This window comes from Giraffa tippelskirchi, chromosome 4 (genome assembly GCF_054371585.1).
Source record: "Giraffa tippelskirchi isolate mGirTip1 chromosome 4, T2T-mGirTip1v1.2.pri, whole genome shotgun sequence".
NCBI lineage: Eukaryota > Metazoa > Chordata > Mammalia > Artiodactyla > Giraffidae > Giraffa > Giraffa tippelskirchi.
This window is the reverse complement of record NC_137278.1, coordinates 89,753,353-89,770,299: the sequence shown is the minus strand read 5'-3', so window position 1 is coordinate 89,770,299 and position 16,947 is coordinate 89,753,353. Positions and strand designations below refer to the sequence as shown.

General features: G+C 36.8%; 1 protein-coding gene across 10 annotated transcripts in view; it reads left to right on the top strand.

Annotated features, from left to right (window-relative positions):
- The window catches only part of EXOC6B (exocyst complex component 6B), a 760,794-nt gene that overhangs the window by 193,716 nt on the left and 550,131 nt on the right, over window positions 1-16,947 (top strand). For 2 of the 10 annotated variants that reach the window (XM_081482984.1, XM_081482982.1), the window contains exon 8: window positions 9,698-9,725. The exons of the other annotated variants lie outside the window; for them this stretch is intronic. In XM_081482984.1, coding sequence (XP_081339110.1) covers window positions 9,698-9,725 — 28 coding nt within the window. The remainder of the gene's footprint in view (window positions 1-9,697; window positions 9,726-16,947) is intronic. 10 annotated transcript variants of the gene reach the window in all.

The window sequence follows — 16,947 nt, the reverse complement described above, 5'->3', positions numbered from 1 at the left end:
GACATTATGCTAAGTGAAATAAGCCAGGCATGAATGGACAAATACTGTTTAGTTCCACTTATCTGAGGTTCCTGAACTAGTCAAATTCATATAGACAGAAAGTAGAATGATGGTTTCCAGGGCCTAGTAATAAAGGGAATAAGGAGTTAGTATTTAATGGGTACAGAGTTTCAGTTGGGGAAGATGAAGAGTTTCTGAAGATGGTGATAGTGATGGTTGTACAACAATGTGAATGTACTTAATACCACAGAACTATACAATTAAAAATGGTTAAAATGGAAAATTCTATGTCATAAATCTTACCACAATGAAAAAGAATCTAAAGAAACAGGCAGTAGCACACATAAGCATAGTATATAGAGATCAAGAGTGGTTGCTTCTGGGGAGCAGGATTTGGGGGATAGAAGAGAGGAGAAAACAGTTGTTTTTCAGAATAAGTCTTTGTGTATAATTTAACTATGCATGAATTTGCATATGTAATTTAGATAAGATATATTGAACAAAAAAAGGAACAAAGTCAGATTTGGTATATATGTGTAATAGATAGCATTTGTTGGTGGACTGGACATGAGATAGTAAGTGTTATGACTGTCAGGTACAAAGGAAGTGTTCCCTTATTTAAGGGATTATTTATACTTATCTATGGCATTATTGATTTTCCTTTCTGCTTTATATGGGTAACTGAGGAGTCTTCAGAATCATAGCTGTAGCAAGATGGAAAAGGAATTATGTGTTAGATGTAAATTAAATGATTCCATTCAATTCTCTGTTGTATCATGTGCCTTATTAAAGAAGTGAACAGATAAGTCTGATGTAATGAACAATAAAGCAAGTGTTTTTTTTTTAAATAATATAAAAATCTTAAAAGTGATGATTGTTGTTGAGTTGCTATGTTGTTTCTGACTCTTTGCTTCCCCATGAACTTCAGTGATGATAAAGATGGCAAATGTGTGATAATCAGAATGATCCCTTCCCCTTGCCTTGAATTCTTAAGATAAATATTAACCCCTGTTCAGAAGAGTATATGAGGTCTTCAGCACTCCCCTTTGGTTGCAAAATGTTACACTACCATACCTTTGCCACTATTGCAGGCTCACACACATTTCATACTTGGTTATGTGTTCTGATAAGTGAAGAGTCCCTATGCTGCTGCAGGAAAAGATGGGGAAAGGGAATTAAGAGAGCAGTGAGGGAAAATATTTCTGATAAGTTAGTGTACATATAATTTGGCTTGGCCTCAGAGTCTTGTGGGAGAGAGCCAGTAGCCTCATTATTATCAATATTTCATTGGGAAACTTAACTTTCTGCTAAATTTAAAATAAAGGAGAATGACCTACACTGTGAAGTTTTTCTTGGAGGGTTTGTACAGTAACTGAACTTCATTCCATTACAATGCTCCTGGGATTTCCTACAGCCTCCAAGTATCGTGAATAATTGTGCCACACTAGTGTGGAAATGAAATTCAGATCATTGAACTCACTTTTGAATTGAACTTGAGACCAGTCCTTTAGATCTAAGTTATGAGGTAGAAATGAATTGATCTCATTGACATGAATAGGATGCTTGCTGTTTGTGTTTTTACTATATAATTTAGCCTCTGAAACATGCAAGGATATGAAAAGTTATTTTAAATGATGACTTAAATATAATATAAAAATGTACAGCTATTAAATATTACTATACAGGGGGCCAAGAACAACCACTTTATTATCTTTATTATCAGATTAAATTTATTTATTGTTATTATTTTTTGAAAAAGCCTTTATTTACTTATTTTTGACTGGACCACGCAGCTTGCCCGGACCTCTGGCAGTGGAAGCACAGAGTCCTAAGCACTGGACTGCCTGGGAGTTCCCATTACCAGATTAAGTTTAGGTCTGGTCAGACGCAGCCTCTGTCTGCCTTTCTAAAAGATGAATGGAAGCAAGATACATTTTTCGTCTCATAGGAATGAACTATTAAAGTTTATATTTAATAGGCAGTGTTCCCTCATTATAAGTCTGAATGAACTAGTATTCTTGTATTATATCTATTTATAAACTTACTCTGCTTATGTATCACTTCAGTTCAGTTCAATCACTCAGTTGAGTCTGACTCTTGCAGCACGGTAGACCTCCCTGTCCATCACCTAATCCCGGAGCTTGCTCAAACTCATGTCCATCGAGTCAATGATGCCATCCAACCATCTCATCCTCTGTCATCCCCTTCTCCTGCCTTCAGTCTTTCCCAGCATCAGGGTCTTTTCCAATGAGTCAGTTCTTCACATCAGGTAACCAAAGTATTGGAGCTTCAGCGTCAGCGTCAGTCGTTCCAATGAATATTCAGGCTTGATTTCCTTTAGGATTGACTGGTTTGATTTCCTTGCAGTTCAAGGGACTCTCAAGAGTGTTTTCCAACACCACAGTTCAAAAGCATCACTTCTTTGGCGCTCAGCTTTCTTTATGGTCCAACTCTCACATCTGTACATGACTACTGGAAAAACCATAGCTTTGACTAGATGGACCTTTGCCGGCAAAGTAATGTCTCTACTTTTTAATATGCTGTCTAGGTTATGTATGGATGGTGTTTTCTCAAGGCAGATATAACAACTGCGTGATTGAAGCACAGAATATACATTTTAAAACAAAGACTTTTTGACGATTTAGACGTCTGCCACGTGTGCAGAATGTTGTAGAGACAAGTTTGAGGTTTGGATTTAGAGCCGTTCCCAAATCCCTGTAGTGTGCCCTTTGACCTGAAGGATCAGTCTTACTGGCCCTGCAGAAATCCAGTTAAGAATTCCTGGGATTGTTGTGCTCTCAGTGAGTTCTTTATTCTTGCATCCTCTGCCAGATGTTCTCTTTACTGAGCACGAAAACTTCTTCAAAATAATGGTAAGGCAACTGCTATGTGAGGAAATAGAAAGTAATGGCAAGGGAACTGGTACGTGAGGAGACAGGAAGAGAAAGAAATATTCACATTTATACAGGAGGGTCAGAGATGTGGACCTAAGGATGTTCTAGAACAAGAGGAATTTATTTTGTCACATCCTTCTAAATCTCCCTGCTGAAAAGTTTTAGCAAGTAAACCTAAAGTAGCTTTACAATTTAAAAAGTTACATACAATAAAGTCTTTTTTGTTGTCGTCCATAAGTTTTTTTAACATGCATAGATTGATGTAAACACCACCACAAACATAACAATTCCATCATCTCTCCAAATTCCTTTATGCTCCCTCTTTGTAGTCAAATCTCTCTCTTCCTAATTCCCGGCCATTGATCATGAAGTTTATCAAAAGTATAGGGTAGGAAGCACATGGAACAGATAATGAGACTACCAGAAACTTTTTAGTTAATTAATTATTGCTAATTTTTATCTCACTGATTTTATCTCTTAATCCTTCTTGTTTAAGATCTCAGCACAGAAATGAACCCCAAACCAAAAACACAGAAAAATGAAATTTTTGTAATTGAATAGTGACAGGTGACCACCTAAGTTGTTGCTTTTTCTAGGTCTGTGTGATTCTATGCTTTAGAGGCTTTATGACCTTTGACTGTAGTGGGGTGGATTCTTTCTGTCTTCATTAGAGGGTGAATGGTTACATGACTGCACCAAGCTGGCTAGGGAATAAACACTGGACTGGGAATATGGAAAGTGGTTAGATCACTGGAGCTGAATTTTTCACTCAGACTCTTCTTTGTTCTTTGTAAGTGGCTCCTGAACAAAGCAATGGCAAGACTTTATACTGTAAGCTGAAAGTTTTCAACTGACTACATTTTATTTGTTTTGAAAGCTTGCAAAAGTTATTTTGTTGAGAGTTCAGGCTACTTTACCTTCCTGACATAACTTTCTAATTGTACATTTACAGCAAATTTAGAACAGTTTTCAATGATTATTTCTGTGTATGCATGCAGAGGAGAAAATGCTCTACAGATTAGGGAAGTTCTTTGAGGGGAGAAAGAAAAGACCTTGTCAGGTTGTGGTGCCTACTTCCACGTGTGTGTTTGCTTAAACTCAGAAGTCAGCCAACCATTGAGGCCTCTAGTGTGGTTAGCTATTAAAACAGAACAGTGATAATGGATCTTTATATAAATGTTTAAGTATTTGGAAATTTTTAAAAATTGAGAAAATTCTGCTTTAGAGAAAATCAGGGTGGGCTGTCAGGGGAGATGATTATACACTATACCAGTGAGATGTTAATGAGATTGGGAAGGAAGTAGGGAATTTAAGAGCCCTTATTTTTAAAAAGTCTTACAGTGCCAATGCTTAAGATGTGTTCTGTGGCACACCACCATAAATCACAGGGGATTGATTTGCAGAATACTAGGTAATAAAAGGGATCTGGGACAGGTGTTTGGAGGAGGGGAACCTAAAGCTAGGATAGAGTCCAGGAAGTGGAACTAAGATGATAATCATTTACTGGCATTTTCTCGAGGTCATGTGTCTGAATTAGCTTCATCTTTTTGTTCCCATAGACCCTAGCACACTGTATTGTACAGACTTGGCATTCAATACATTTTTATTATATTAAACATACATACACTTTTTTCCCCTTTGGTGGGCACTTATGCATTTAAAGACAGAATTTTCATGGATATTGTAAGAGTTTTAATATTTTTCTGGTCTTCTTAGACTTTTAATTTGCTGATGAAACCTTTGACTCTTATATTCAACTTCGATATCTCAAGATGCAAATTGCCCCAGGTGAAGTTTTTTCACTTAAGTATAATTTTATCTTGATTCCCCACCAGTGAACATTTCTCACTTTTGTGCTTTTTTCCTCCTGGAAAAATATGCATAATATAAAATTTACCTTTCTAAGATCATTTTTAAGTGTACAGTTTTGTGATATTAAAAGGTACATTCCCATTGTTGTGCAACTATCACCACCATCCATCTTCAGGACTTTTTCATCTTCTGAAACTGAAATCCTGTAACCAGTGAATTAAAAGCTTACAATTTGTGCTTTAGTACTGACTGAACGAATAAAGTCTTCTATATATATACTGAGCAACTCTGTGATCTCTTTGCAGGGAAGAAAAAGAGGCAAAAAGCAAATCTGGAATTCACACCGTAGCTTTTTAATTTAAACAGAAGTAGATTATAGTTCCTGAATTTGTATAGATAGATTTTTCTCTTCTTCACTTTCCTTAAGAAATTTGTTCAGAAGCAACTACTGGGAGTAGCTCCTATTCTTTCAAAGTATTTCCAGTCTCTGTGTGTGTATGTGGTGTGTGTGTGTTTCTGTAGTCTTTGTATCTAACAAGACATGGAAAGCTATAGTTTTACTTTAGGTTTTGTTTTTAGTGTTGTCACTGGCTGGCTTGAACCATGGTGGTCTTCACCTACTTTTGAGGGTTGTGCCCTTGAATATGGTGACTTTACTGTGGTGTCAGAGAATTTAAGGATGTGGAGGATCTTATTTTTTGGTACTGTAATCTTATTTTGTTGACTTAGGCTGAAGTCTGTTATTAATTTTTACCTTTCTCTTGCTTTCCATGTAAGCAAACAAGCAAATGTCAAAAAATAGTATAGCCTACTTTCCAACAGAATGACTTCAACTCTCCTCAGTTTGTTAAACATAGGCATCTCCTAGCCTCCCTGATGAAGAGGCTATGGTCTAGCTGGCATGCCTGCTGTTTTGTTTTTCTTGGTAAGTCTTTAAGCAGAGTTGGTCTTTTAACATTGGAGAAGAGAGCTATGGATAGCAGTGGTTCATAAACATATTAGAGGCAAAACCGTACCTTTTGAGAATCTATTGGAAATCATGAACCCTCAGAAAAGTTACTGAATGAACACAAATTTTTCATAAAGTGTCAGAGAATTTGAATACTCTGTGAAATATATCCTTGTGGGAGCCATCTGGACTATTAAGATCCAGTATCTATATCAGATTCACTAGTATATTCTGAGATACTCCATTTTTATTTTCATCATGGTTTATGAAGAATACATAGTGGAAAACCTTGAATAAAATTGTAACAGTCTCACAGTTCAGTTTTATGTCATTCCTGAAATGGATGCTATTTTTACTATAAACATTGACAAGTAGGTTCAAGATGTTGGTATACTTTTCTGAGTTGCCCAGTTTAGACAGTAGATAGGTCTCTGAGAATAAGTTGATCTGTATTGTATACTGTGAAAGTTGGATACTGTTATGTTTTCAAACTTTGGTTTGCCTATGATTTCTCATATGTTTCTGTCACTTTTTTTCTTTCTTACTTCTGTTGATAGGAAGTACAGAAGAAATACAGAAGGGCGAAATAACAGTGGAAAAAAGTCAATTTTTGACTTGAAACAGCTAGAGATAGCATAGTATGAGTAAACTTAAAGTTAGTATGTTCAGTATGACTTAAAATTGGTCATATTCTGTATGACATAAAAAGGCATTTTACTTTGGTGAAGACTAACCTTTTTTTCACAGAGAAAATGTTCCTTTTTCTTTACAGGTGATCTTCTTAACCAATGTCATAAAGAAACTGAGGATTTTTAAGCAGAATCTGTCTTGACTTTCAAAACTCTTATTTCTTAACTATGTGTCTCCACCATTCTTTATTCCTTCAACTCCAGTTTCAGAGGAAGAGGCTTTTCCTCCTGTTTAAGACTATTTCTTCCACTTGTGCTCAGTCTTATTTCTTTGTTCTGTCAAATGTTTTGAGTTTCTCTTCCTTCCTTTTTTATGTTTTTCTTCAATCTTTCCTTTCCAATGACTGCTTTCATTTTACATTTGACGTGCTCAGGTCTTCCTTTCATTGGCCATTCCATTGTATTTCTTCTTTCTGTTGCCAGACCAGCCAGTGCTCTTCTTCCATATTTCCTGTCTTGTTGAAAAATATCATTGTTCATCCAAGAAAGAAATTTGCCATGCTAAGGATTTTGATAGCTGGGTGGTGCTCTAAGTGTAATCAGTAGTATAGTAAGTAAAATATTGTGGGATGAGGGGACTATACATATACTGTAAGGTAAAAATGCATTGTATTAGTAAAAGCAGGATATTAGAACTATGGAGATTCTTACTTGGGATAGTTTGGAACTTGTAATGTTGGGAAATAGTGGTGGACTAAATAGTGGAGCTCTTTTTCCAACTTTTACTGCATGTACTAGTGCGTGACAGCTAACTGAAGGTTTTTCAAAATATTTGGTACCATCATCTTCAAAAGAAAGAACATTTATATCCAATAGCTGTATATTCGTAAATATAAATTATATGTATACATTAATTTCAGTAGTGTATACATATGGTTCTAAAGTTTTTGATTATGATTATATACCTCCAGTAAAACTTTTTGTGTATGTATGCATTATATATGTATATGTTATTTATTTATAAGTGGTATACATATGTACTACTCTTATTAGCTACTGTCTCTAGGCAGAATATATAGTTAGGGAGAGATTCATTGTTAACAATGTGTTTAAATCCCCTTTTTAGATAGTCATTATTATAATTTCAAATTCAGGGTGTTATTTTCTGTCAGATTTACTTTGATCATCCTTATGTTTGCCACAGGGCTTCCCTGATGGCTCAGTGATAAAGAAGCTGCCTGCTATGCGGGAGAGGTGGATTCAATCCATAGTGTCAGCCAAATCCTCTGGAGGAAGAAATGACAACCCACTCCAGTGTTCTTGCTTAGAGAATCCCATAGACAGGAGAGCTTGGCAGGCCACAGTCTGTGGAGTTGCAAGGAGCTGGATGCAACTGAGGTGACCGAGCATGCATGCATGCATATTTGCCACATAATATATTTGACAGGGGGTCTTACCAGGTGTATCAGTTATCTATTTCTCTTAACAAACTACCTCAAAATGTAATGACTTAAAAATAATGCTTACGTATTTTTTCTATTTTTAAATGTTTATTGAGTGGCATCATGATGGAGCTGATGCTTAGAATAGAGATTGGTTCCCGTTAACTCTTGGAGGAGGCAATGGCAACACACTCCAGTATTCTTGCCTGGAAAATCCCACGGATGGAGGAGCCTGATAGGCTGCAGTCTGTGGGGTCGCTAAGAGTCAGACATGACTGAGTGACCTCACTTTCACTTTTCACTTTCATGCATTGGAGGAGGAAATGGCAACCCACTCCAGTGTTCTTGCCTGGAGAATCCCAGGGACGGGGGAGCCTTGTGGGCTGCCATCTATGGGGTCACACAGAGTTGGACATGACTGAAGCGACTTAGCAGAAGCAGCAGCATGTTAACTCTTGGCTTTTCTTTTTTTTCTTGGCCGAGCCACGTGGCTTCTGGCATCCTAGTTCCCTCACCAGGAATGGAACCTGTGCCCTTGACAGTGAAAGCATGGAGTCCTAACCACCAGACCTCCATGGAATTCCCTGATGTATTTTTTTCTTATGATTCTGTGCATTAGCACCTCACACTGGGCACAGCAAGAGAATTTATCTGCTGTCTTTACCTGGAAATCACTCATGTAGCTGGCTGGCAGTTGGTGCCAGCTGTTGTCTTGGTTCTGTACCTGAACTGCACCCCGACCCCCCCGCCACCCTCCTGCCGCCAGTTAGGCTAAACTGTGCTTCCTCATAGCATGGTGGTCTTCCCAATAGCATTCCTCATAGCATGGGTTCAGACAGAGGAAGGAGAGCTGAAGCTGCTAGGCCTCTTAAGACCTGGACTCCAGAATTTGGCAATGTCCATCACTTTCTGTTAGCCAAAAGCAAGTCACAAAGCCAGTCCAGATTGAAGAAAGTAGAGAAATGGTCTCTATCTCTTGATAGAAGCAGCAGAATCACATTGCTAAGGGACACGCACACAGGCAGGCTTGATTCACTGGGGACCAGTATTAAATGTGCTTCCCAGGTGGTGCTAGTGGTAAAGAACCTGCCTGCCAATGCAGGATGTTGCAAGAGACACAGGTTTGATCCCTGGGTGGGGAAGATGCCTGGAGGAAGGCAGGGCAACTCACTCCAGTGTTCTTGCCTGGAGGATCCCATGGACAGAGGAGCCTGGCAGGCTGCAGTCCATAGGATCACAAAGAGTCAAACATGACTGGAGTGACTTAGCATGCATAGCGTGCAATATTATAATGGTCTTACCACACTAGGATGCAGATAGGTGTTAACCCTGTTTATTAGTATTATCTCAAATGACCGTGTATATCTAGGAATATGCTAAAACTATTTCTACAAGTTTACTAAAACTAGGTAATGTCACCTAATTTTCATATACAGCATATGTAATCTATAATATATCACAATAAACTGAAAGAAAATCAACAAATGACAGTATTACTATCAACCACTCTGTCCTCTTTTTTCCTTAATATATATATTTTGGATTCCATATGTGGTAGGTGACTATCAGAGGAGGAGGGTATCAGAGTCATTTCTCAAATCAAATGTTAGTAACTTAGTTTCTTTCTTTGTTCCTTTAAAACAAATGTAAATAAAAGTCTAATGTATTGTTTTTGCATAACCTTGGCGGTAGACACCACCCCACCCTGGAGACCACCCGTCTAACTGATGTGGAACAGTTATGTGCCACAAGTCTGTGTCACTCGTTTATGCTCACCCTGATGGAAGTCAGTGGTTCAGCGTGATAGCCTTGCCACTGCACTAGACTCAACTGCAGAGTCCTTCTCAGTGGACCAAGCCAGCTTTCACAAATAGATTGTAGATGACACATGAGATAAAAGGTGTTTGTTATTCTGGTTATAAGAGATTAATTGCACTTGGGGAAGAGGTAATGTGTTCGTATATTTTGTAGTTGGTGTTTGGAAAAGATCTTTTCAACAGTATGTGTGTGTGTGTTTGAGGGTTTGCTTCAGTAAGTTGGGGAGATAATGCCTTCCATCTCTGCTTTAGTAATTTTCTTTTTTGTTCAATCATCAATGGTAACTTTCCTTTGGTTTCCACATTCAAAGAAATTTAATAGTATTTTAATATATTTTAAACTTGTGTGTAGATGGGAAATGGAAACAAGTGTTAATTTCCAAAATATGAGGTTTGTTTTAATCCTTTGTGTCTACAAAACTCAGTTCACAGTTGCACTTTCCTGATGTTTGAGAGTTTGCTGATGTGAGTTCTTTACCTTTTGATATATCATCCAGTTGTTGTGCTGCTGGAGTTTTGTGCTTTTACTAAGGAGTTTACTACTTGAAAAGCTTTGTTACAATTCTGGTATACTCACAGCTACTTCTCTTATAGTGTGGTTTTCTGTGTCCTGGTGACTATGGAGAATGCTTCTTCCATGCAGCCAGCAGGGTTAACAAATAGCCAAGCTGAACCTAAAGCATTCAGCCTTCTTTCCTGGTTTGACCCCATAACCTCTCCTCTGGTTGGCAGTGTGCTGGTGTTGACAGTTCTCCTGGTTCAGCCAAAGGTGAAAGATAATTGCTTGTGGAGTAGTGGTTGGGATGGTATGTGTTTTTGCAGCAAGCACCCCCACCCCCGTCCGCAGGCAAAGCTTTGGATCTGGTACACATTTCAAAGCATGTGTTAAACTTTATGTGATACTGATTAAAATAGAGGGCTCCAGGGTGAATTGGCAGAGCCCCACAACTGCATCTGCCAAATGACATACAAAGAAATGTCTTGCTACAAATGGAAGGCCTGAATTCTGTCTATCTTAGCAATATGTAAGCCTACAGAAGGAAAGGTGACTCTGGGCATGTATACATACATATACAGCCTGTGGAGCATCCAAGTTTCCTTAGTAACTCCTTTGTTCCTATGACTTTCTAACGGAAAAAAAGCCTTTTTATTTTTGTTTTCCTTTAAACAACAACAGCAAAACCCATATGGAAATAATAGTTCATATTACCATGTCCTTCAGTTTGCCATTTCCATTGAACTTTTATTAAAAACCTAACTTGGACTAAAGACACAGAGATGGAAGAACTATCTACTTTCTGAAGCTAGATTTTTGGAATGAGATCCATGAATGTCATTGTTGAAGGAAGCAAGCTTTTACAAAGCAGATAAGTTTGTGTCCAGAGGTTTTTAGGTTCAAGGTCTCCTCAGGATTCCTTTCTAAAAAGGAGTATGTATTTTTTATCATGTGCATAGATCAACACTTCCCCAGAGGGAACATAAACGACATTAGTGTTGCAGGTCACGTTTCGTTAGACATCTTGCCCTGCTTTAATGACAGAGTTAGGCTAGAGAGACCATCATTTCTTTAAAGAGATTTAGGCATTTTGTTAGGGACAAAGAAAGGAATTTAGAGGCATAATAAGGGTAAGTGGTAGACCTGCAGGAAGAGTTGAAGAGATTGGTGGAAAGAGGTGGATGAATAAAGAGATCAGCTAGGCTTCCAATTCATGGGTGAATCAGAGGGAACAAATATTAGGGAATATAAAATGAGGAGTTGGTATGAAAAATCAATGAAAAGTAGCCACAATTATATTGATTTATGGATTTAAATAACGCCACTAAACATTGATGTGTTTCATCACATTCATTCTCTTCTCCGGAAAATGAAGAATTGTTTTATCCTTTGCAGTATCCTTTTGTTTTTCAGAGTGGCCCAAAGATGAGTTGGGGACTTACTGTAGGATTTGTTATCACCTAGGTCATATTTGAGGTGGGGAAGGATAACTTGAACAATTTCACAGGAAAAGAAAAGTACTGTGTACAGCAGATCCTGAACTGGGAAAACAATTACATTTTATTGTTCAGATTGCTTTTACAAATGCTATGTAGAAAACAAACATGAAAAAACAAACACTGTACGTATGGATATATTCCAGTTTTCAAGGTGAGACCATCAGAACTGTTTTGCTTTTAACTGTTTTCTATGATGTATCCCATTTCTTTGTTAAATCACATTTCATCCTCCCCTCCTCCTCTTGCTTCTCCTCTCATTTCTCCTCTTTTGAAACAAGGGTGGAGAATGTACAGGGAACAGAAAGAGAATATGCTGGCTGTTTGCCTACTATTTGGGAGCTTTTATTGAATTTCATAGTTTGTTTTCCTCTGGTTTTAAAGCTCAGTTTCAGTCATGAAGATACTTATTTCTAAAGAGTATTTTTGATTAAACTTTTGTGTAAGAGTGGTCTGGGGGGTGGGAGATTGGTAATCTGTTTTTCTCTCTGCTAGAGTTTTGGTAGGGTCAAATAGGATTTGCCCTGAGGATATTAGTATTGACTTCATGTAAAAGAAGTTTGAAACCTAAGAGTACACTTAGTTTCCTCTCCTGGGCTTTTGTAGAATATTTTGCAGGAGAAGAATGCAACTGGAATGTAGTTAGCCACCAATCTTAGTAGTGAATGCCACTTCTTTCCAACTATCATTTTAGAGCTTCAAATGGGTCAGTTACCAAATGGAAGCTTCACTTTATATAAAGTAATCTTAATTGATACACAATACTATGAAAACAGAAGAGGAAGGTTTACACAGTTCTTTATGTAGTTGAAGTTGTAAAACAGAAGGAGGAATAATAGAGAAGAAATTTGAAACTTGTCAGTAATCACATAGTATTCTTATGTAACACATTCATTTCACTGTTTTATGTGTCAGAGATTATCCTTGTCTAGAAATATCCCAGAATTTGAATATAGTTTAAAAAAAGTCAAGTTTAGTATCTTTATGTTTTATACTTCACTTATTATTTCAGTCAGTAAATACCTATTGAGTGTGTATTAAAAACAAGTCAGTTTAGTTTGTCAGGTGGTAATATTTGCTATGGAGACAAATCAAGCATGGAAGAGGAAAGGTTTAGCTGTTTATTTAGAGGTTGGGTAAAGAGTTCAGTCCTTTAATGTTCTATAGCTGCTTAAAAATTAATTTTATATATTTAAAAGATTCATTGACTTCACATCAACCAAATCATCATCTTGTTAGAGTAGGCTACCTTTGAGAGGCAGCACTTAAAGCTTCTGCTTCTTCAATAGCCCAGATTCTGACTGTAAGCAACTATTTTAAAGTAAATGGGCATACAATTTTGTATTTGTCTTTGTTTTTCATAGTATCTTTGGCTAGTACAAAGCCAAATACAACAGCAGATCACCAAATAATAATATCCAATTTTTAGAAAAGTTCTTGAAACTTTAAAGAAGTTTTTATGCATTATAAATATATATATTAGGTCAAAAATGGATTTGGATATATTTCCTCTTTTTTCTTTCTTTTTTATTTTTTAAATTATGAAAATATGATAACACATTTACAGGAGACTTGGAAAATACAGAACAAAGTTACATATGGCTCCACTGTATGTTATGGTTGTTTAAGGTGATAAATTAAGATTAGTTGGAGTTTCACTATCAAACTCTCAGAAATTGATAGAATGAATGTACAGAGAAGTAGAAGAATATAGTAGACCTGAAAAGCATTATAAACCAATTTGACATAATTAAGATTTGTACAGTTTTCACAAAAGGATACAAATTCTATTAAAGTTTTCATAGACTATAAACTGAGAGGCACTGGAACATATCCACAGACATAAGACAGAAATTTCATGGTCTAAAATCATACAAAGCCTATTTTCTTGTCACTGTGGAATTATGTTAGAAATCAATGTCAAAAGATATTTGAAAATAAACCATATATTTTCAAGTGCAGTGTGACAGTAACCAAGAGAGATCTTGGACTTAGCCATTGATTGCCTCAATAAAGTTAAAAAACTGAAAAAACAGAGGGTGATTGCAGAGAAGGAAGCATTTAAATGAGAAATTAATATAAAAATGAGAAATTAATATAAAAGATACTTTAAAAAATTCCATGTATCTGGAAATTAAATGTCCACTTTTAAATGAAGGGTATACCTAAGAAGCCATAGCAAGGAAAATTAGAACATATTTGTAATGGAATAAAAATGAGAAGAGAATTTACCAGAATTTGTTGCATGTAGCTGAAGCTGCTCAATTCAATTAAATACAGTGTGGAGTCTTGAATAAGGTATGAAAACAAATAATGGACACTAGCATAAAATTTTGTGAAATTTGAACAGTATCTGTACTTTAGTTAATAATACTGTGTCAATTCCTGTTGTTGTTGCTTTTTTTACAACATAATATTTTTTTATATTCTCAGAATTGGATTAGAAGTTTCAAACTTAATTCAAAATGTTTCTTAATCACCAAGGTAACAGACTTTCTAGACTTTTAGCAGTAATGCTAGATGCCAACATACATGGAACTTTATCAAAATTTTGAGTGAATAGAAATTAGTAATCTAGCATTCTATGCATACTAAGTCAAACAAGTGGAATCAAAATGTCATAAATTTTTTAGCTAGGCAAAGATTCATAAGTTTTCTAAAATATATATTATATTATACATACTATTTATATTATATATATATATATATATATATATATATAAAACAAAGTTTTTCTATTATGTTTGGTAAAGACTTGAAAAAGGACATGAAAAATAAAGATGGAGAAATTGAAAAACAAACTAAATGAAATGGAAGCACTGAATGTGAAATAGAAAAAAATGAAACAAGCTAGATAAAAGATCATCATATAGTTCAGTTGTTTGTAAAGATGGTTGCTCATTAGATACACATCTGGAGCTTTGGAGGAGAAAAAGCAACACCTGGGCATTTGTGTTTTTTAAAAAATTCCAAGATGATTCTGATATGCATCTGGATTTTAAAAAGTGATTACAGGTTTTTCTATTAAATGATAGTTTTAGTGGTACAGAATTCTATTATTTTCTGTTGACCAGTCATGATACAGTTATATTATTAAGCAAAAATCACAATAGTGGAAGACATTTATCAGTTTTTGCAATCAATAGCCAGACAAAAAAATCAAAGATAATTACAGTTGCAAGCCATACTAGAAACATGATTAACCTAACAATATAAAACAATTACATACAATATGGGGGGTTAAGTAGAGTGATGTGGTAAGTGGAAATGCATGCGTACACATGTTTTCATCTGCCCAGCTAGTCTATATCTTTTGGTTCGTGCATTTAACCCATTTATATTTAAGGTAATTATAGATATATATGATCCTACTACTGTTTTCCTAGTTGTTATGGGTTTATTTTGTGTAGGTCTTCTCCTTCTCTTGTGTTTCCTGCCTAGAGAAGTTCCTTTAGCATTTGTTGTAAAGCTGGTTTGGTGGTGCTGAATTCTCTTAACTTTTGCTTGTCTGAAAAGCTTTTGATTTCTCTGTCAAATCTGAACTAGAGTTGCTAGGTGAAGTATTCCTGATTGTAAATTCTTCTCTTTCATCACTTGAAATATATCATACCATTCCCTTTTGGCTTGTAGAGTTCCTGTTGAGAAATCAGCTTATAACCTGATGGGAGTTCCCTTGTATGTTATTTGTTTTTTTTCCCTTGTTGCTTTTCATATTTTATTTCTGTCTTTAATTTTTGTCAGTTTGATCACCACGTGTTTTGGTATATTCCTCCTTGGGTTTATCCTGCCTGGGACTTTCTGTGCTTCGTGGACTTGGTTGACTATTTCCTTTCCCATATGAGGGAATTTTTCAGCTATTATCTCTTCAGATATTTTCTGAGATCCTTTCTCTCTCTCTTCTCCTTCTGGGACCCATATAATGGGAATGCTGGTGCATTGACTGTTGTCCCAAAGGTCTCTTTGGCTGTCTTCTTCTTCTTTTTTTTTTTTTATTTCTATATTCTGTTCTGAGACAGTGATTTGTACCATTCTGTCCTCCAGCTCATTTATCTATTCTTCTGCCTCAGTTATTCTGCTATTGATTCCTTCAGGTATATTGTTCATTTCTGTTTGTTGGTTCTTAAATTCTTCTAGGTCTTTGGTAAATGTATCTTGCATCTTCTCCTGGGATCCTGGATCATCTTCACTATCATTATTCTGAAATCTTTTTCTGGAAGGGTGCCTATCTCCACTTCATTTAATTGTTTTTTTCTGGGGTTTTATCTTGTTCCTTCATCTGGGACATAACTTTCTGCTTTTTCATCCTGATTAACTTTATGTGATGTGGTGTTTGTTCTAGCTACTGTAAGATTATGATTCTTCTTGCTTCTTTTGTCTGCACTCTGATGGAGAAGGCTAAGAGCTTTGTGTAAACTTCCTGGAAAAGTTGGGTCTTCTTCTGGTGGGCAGGGCTATGCTCAGTAAAGCTTTAATCCAGTTGTCTGCTGATAGATGGGGTTGTGCTCCCTCCCTGTTAGTTGTTTAGCCTGAGGTGACCCAGCCCAGGTGTCTGTGGGTTCTATGGGACGGTTAGTGGTGACCTCCAAGACTTCTGCTGCTGCCAGTGCCCCCGTCCCTGTTGCGAGCCACTGCTGACCCATTCCTCCACAGGTGACCCTCCAACATTAGCAGGTAGGTCTGGTTCAGTCTTCTGCAGGGTCACTGCTCCTTTCCTCCATGACTTGGTGCATGCAGGATTTTGTCTGGGCCCTCCAAGAGTAGAATCTGTTTCCCCCAGTCCTGTGGAAATCTTGTAATCTAGTCCTACTGGCCTTCAAAGTCAGATTCCCTGGAGATTCCCAGTCTCTTAGTTGGATCCCCAGGCTGGGAAGCCTGATGTGGGGCTCAGAACCTTCACAACAATGATAGAAATTCTGTGGTATTAGTGTTCTCCAGTTTGTGGGCCGCCCTCTTGGAGAGTATGGGATTTGATTTTATCGTGATTGTGTCCCTCCTGCTGTCTCATTGCAGCTTCTTCATCTTTGCACGTGGGTTATCTTTTTTTGGTGGGTTCCAGTGTCCTTCTGTTGATGGTTGTTCAACAGCTAGTTGCAGTTTTGGTGCTCTTGCAGGAGATGAGTGCACGTCCTTCTACTCCGCCATCTTGAACCACAGCTGTATTTCCTCTTTTTGTTGTAGTTTTTAGATAGGTTGTTAGACACATTTGTGTTGTACTGTTTTATTTCAGGGCTGGGAAATTTCAAACCATTCAGTCTTTTGGTTGACACTGCAGTTTTTACTTTTTTCCTCTACAGTAGGATTTTTAAGATGGATTTGTTGAGCTCCTTGAAGCGCCTTCATGTTTTGTCTTCGTGTGTGTATGTGCATTATCTTGGTTCCTAACTTTCACGTACTTGCCAAGTACTTGTCTAT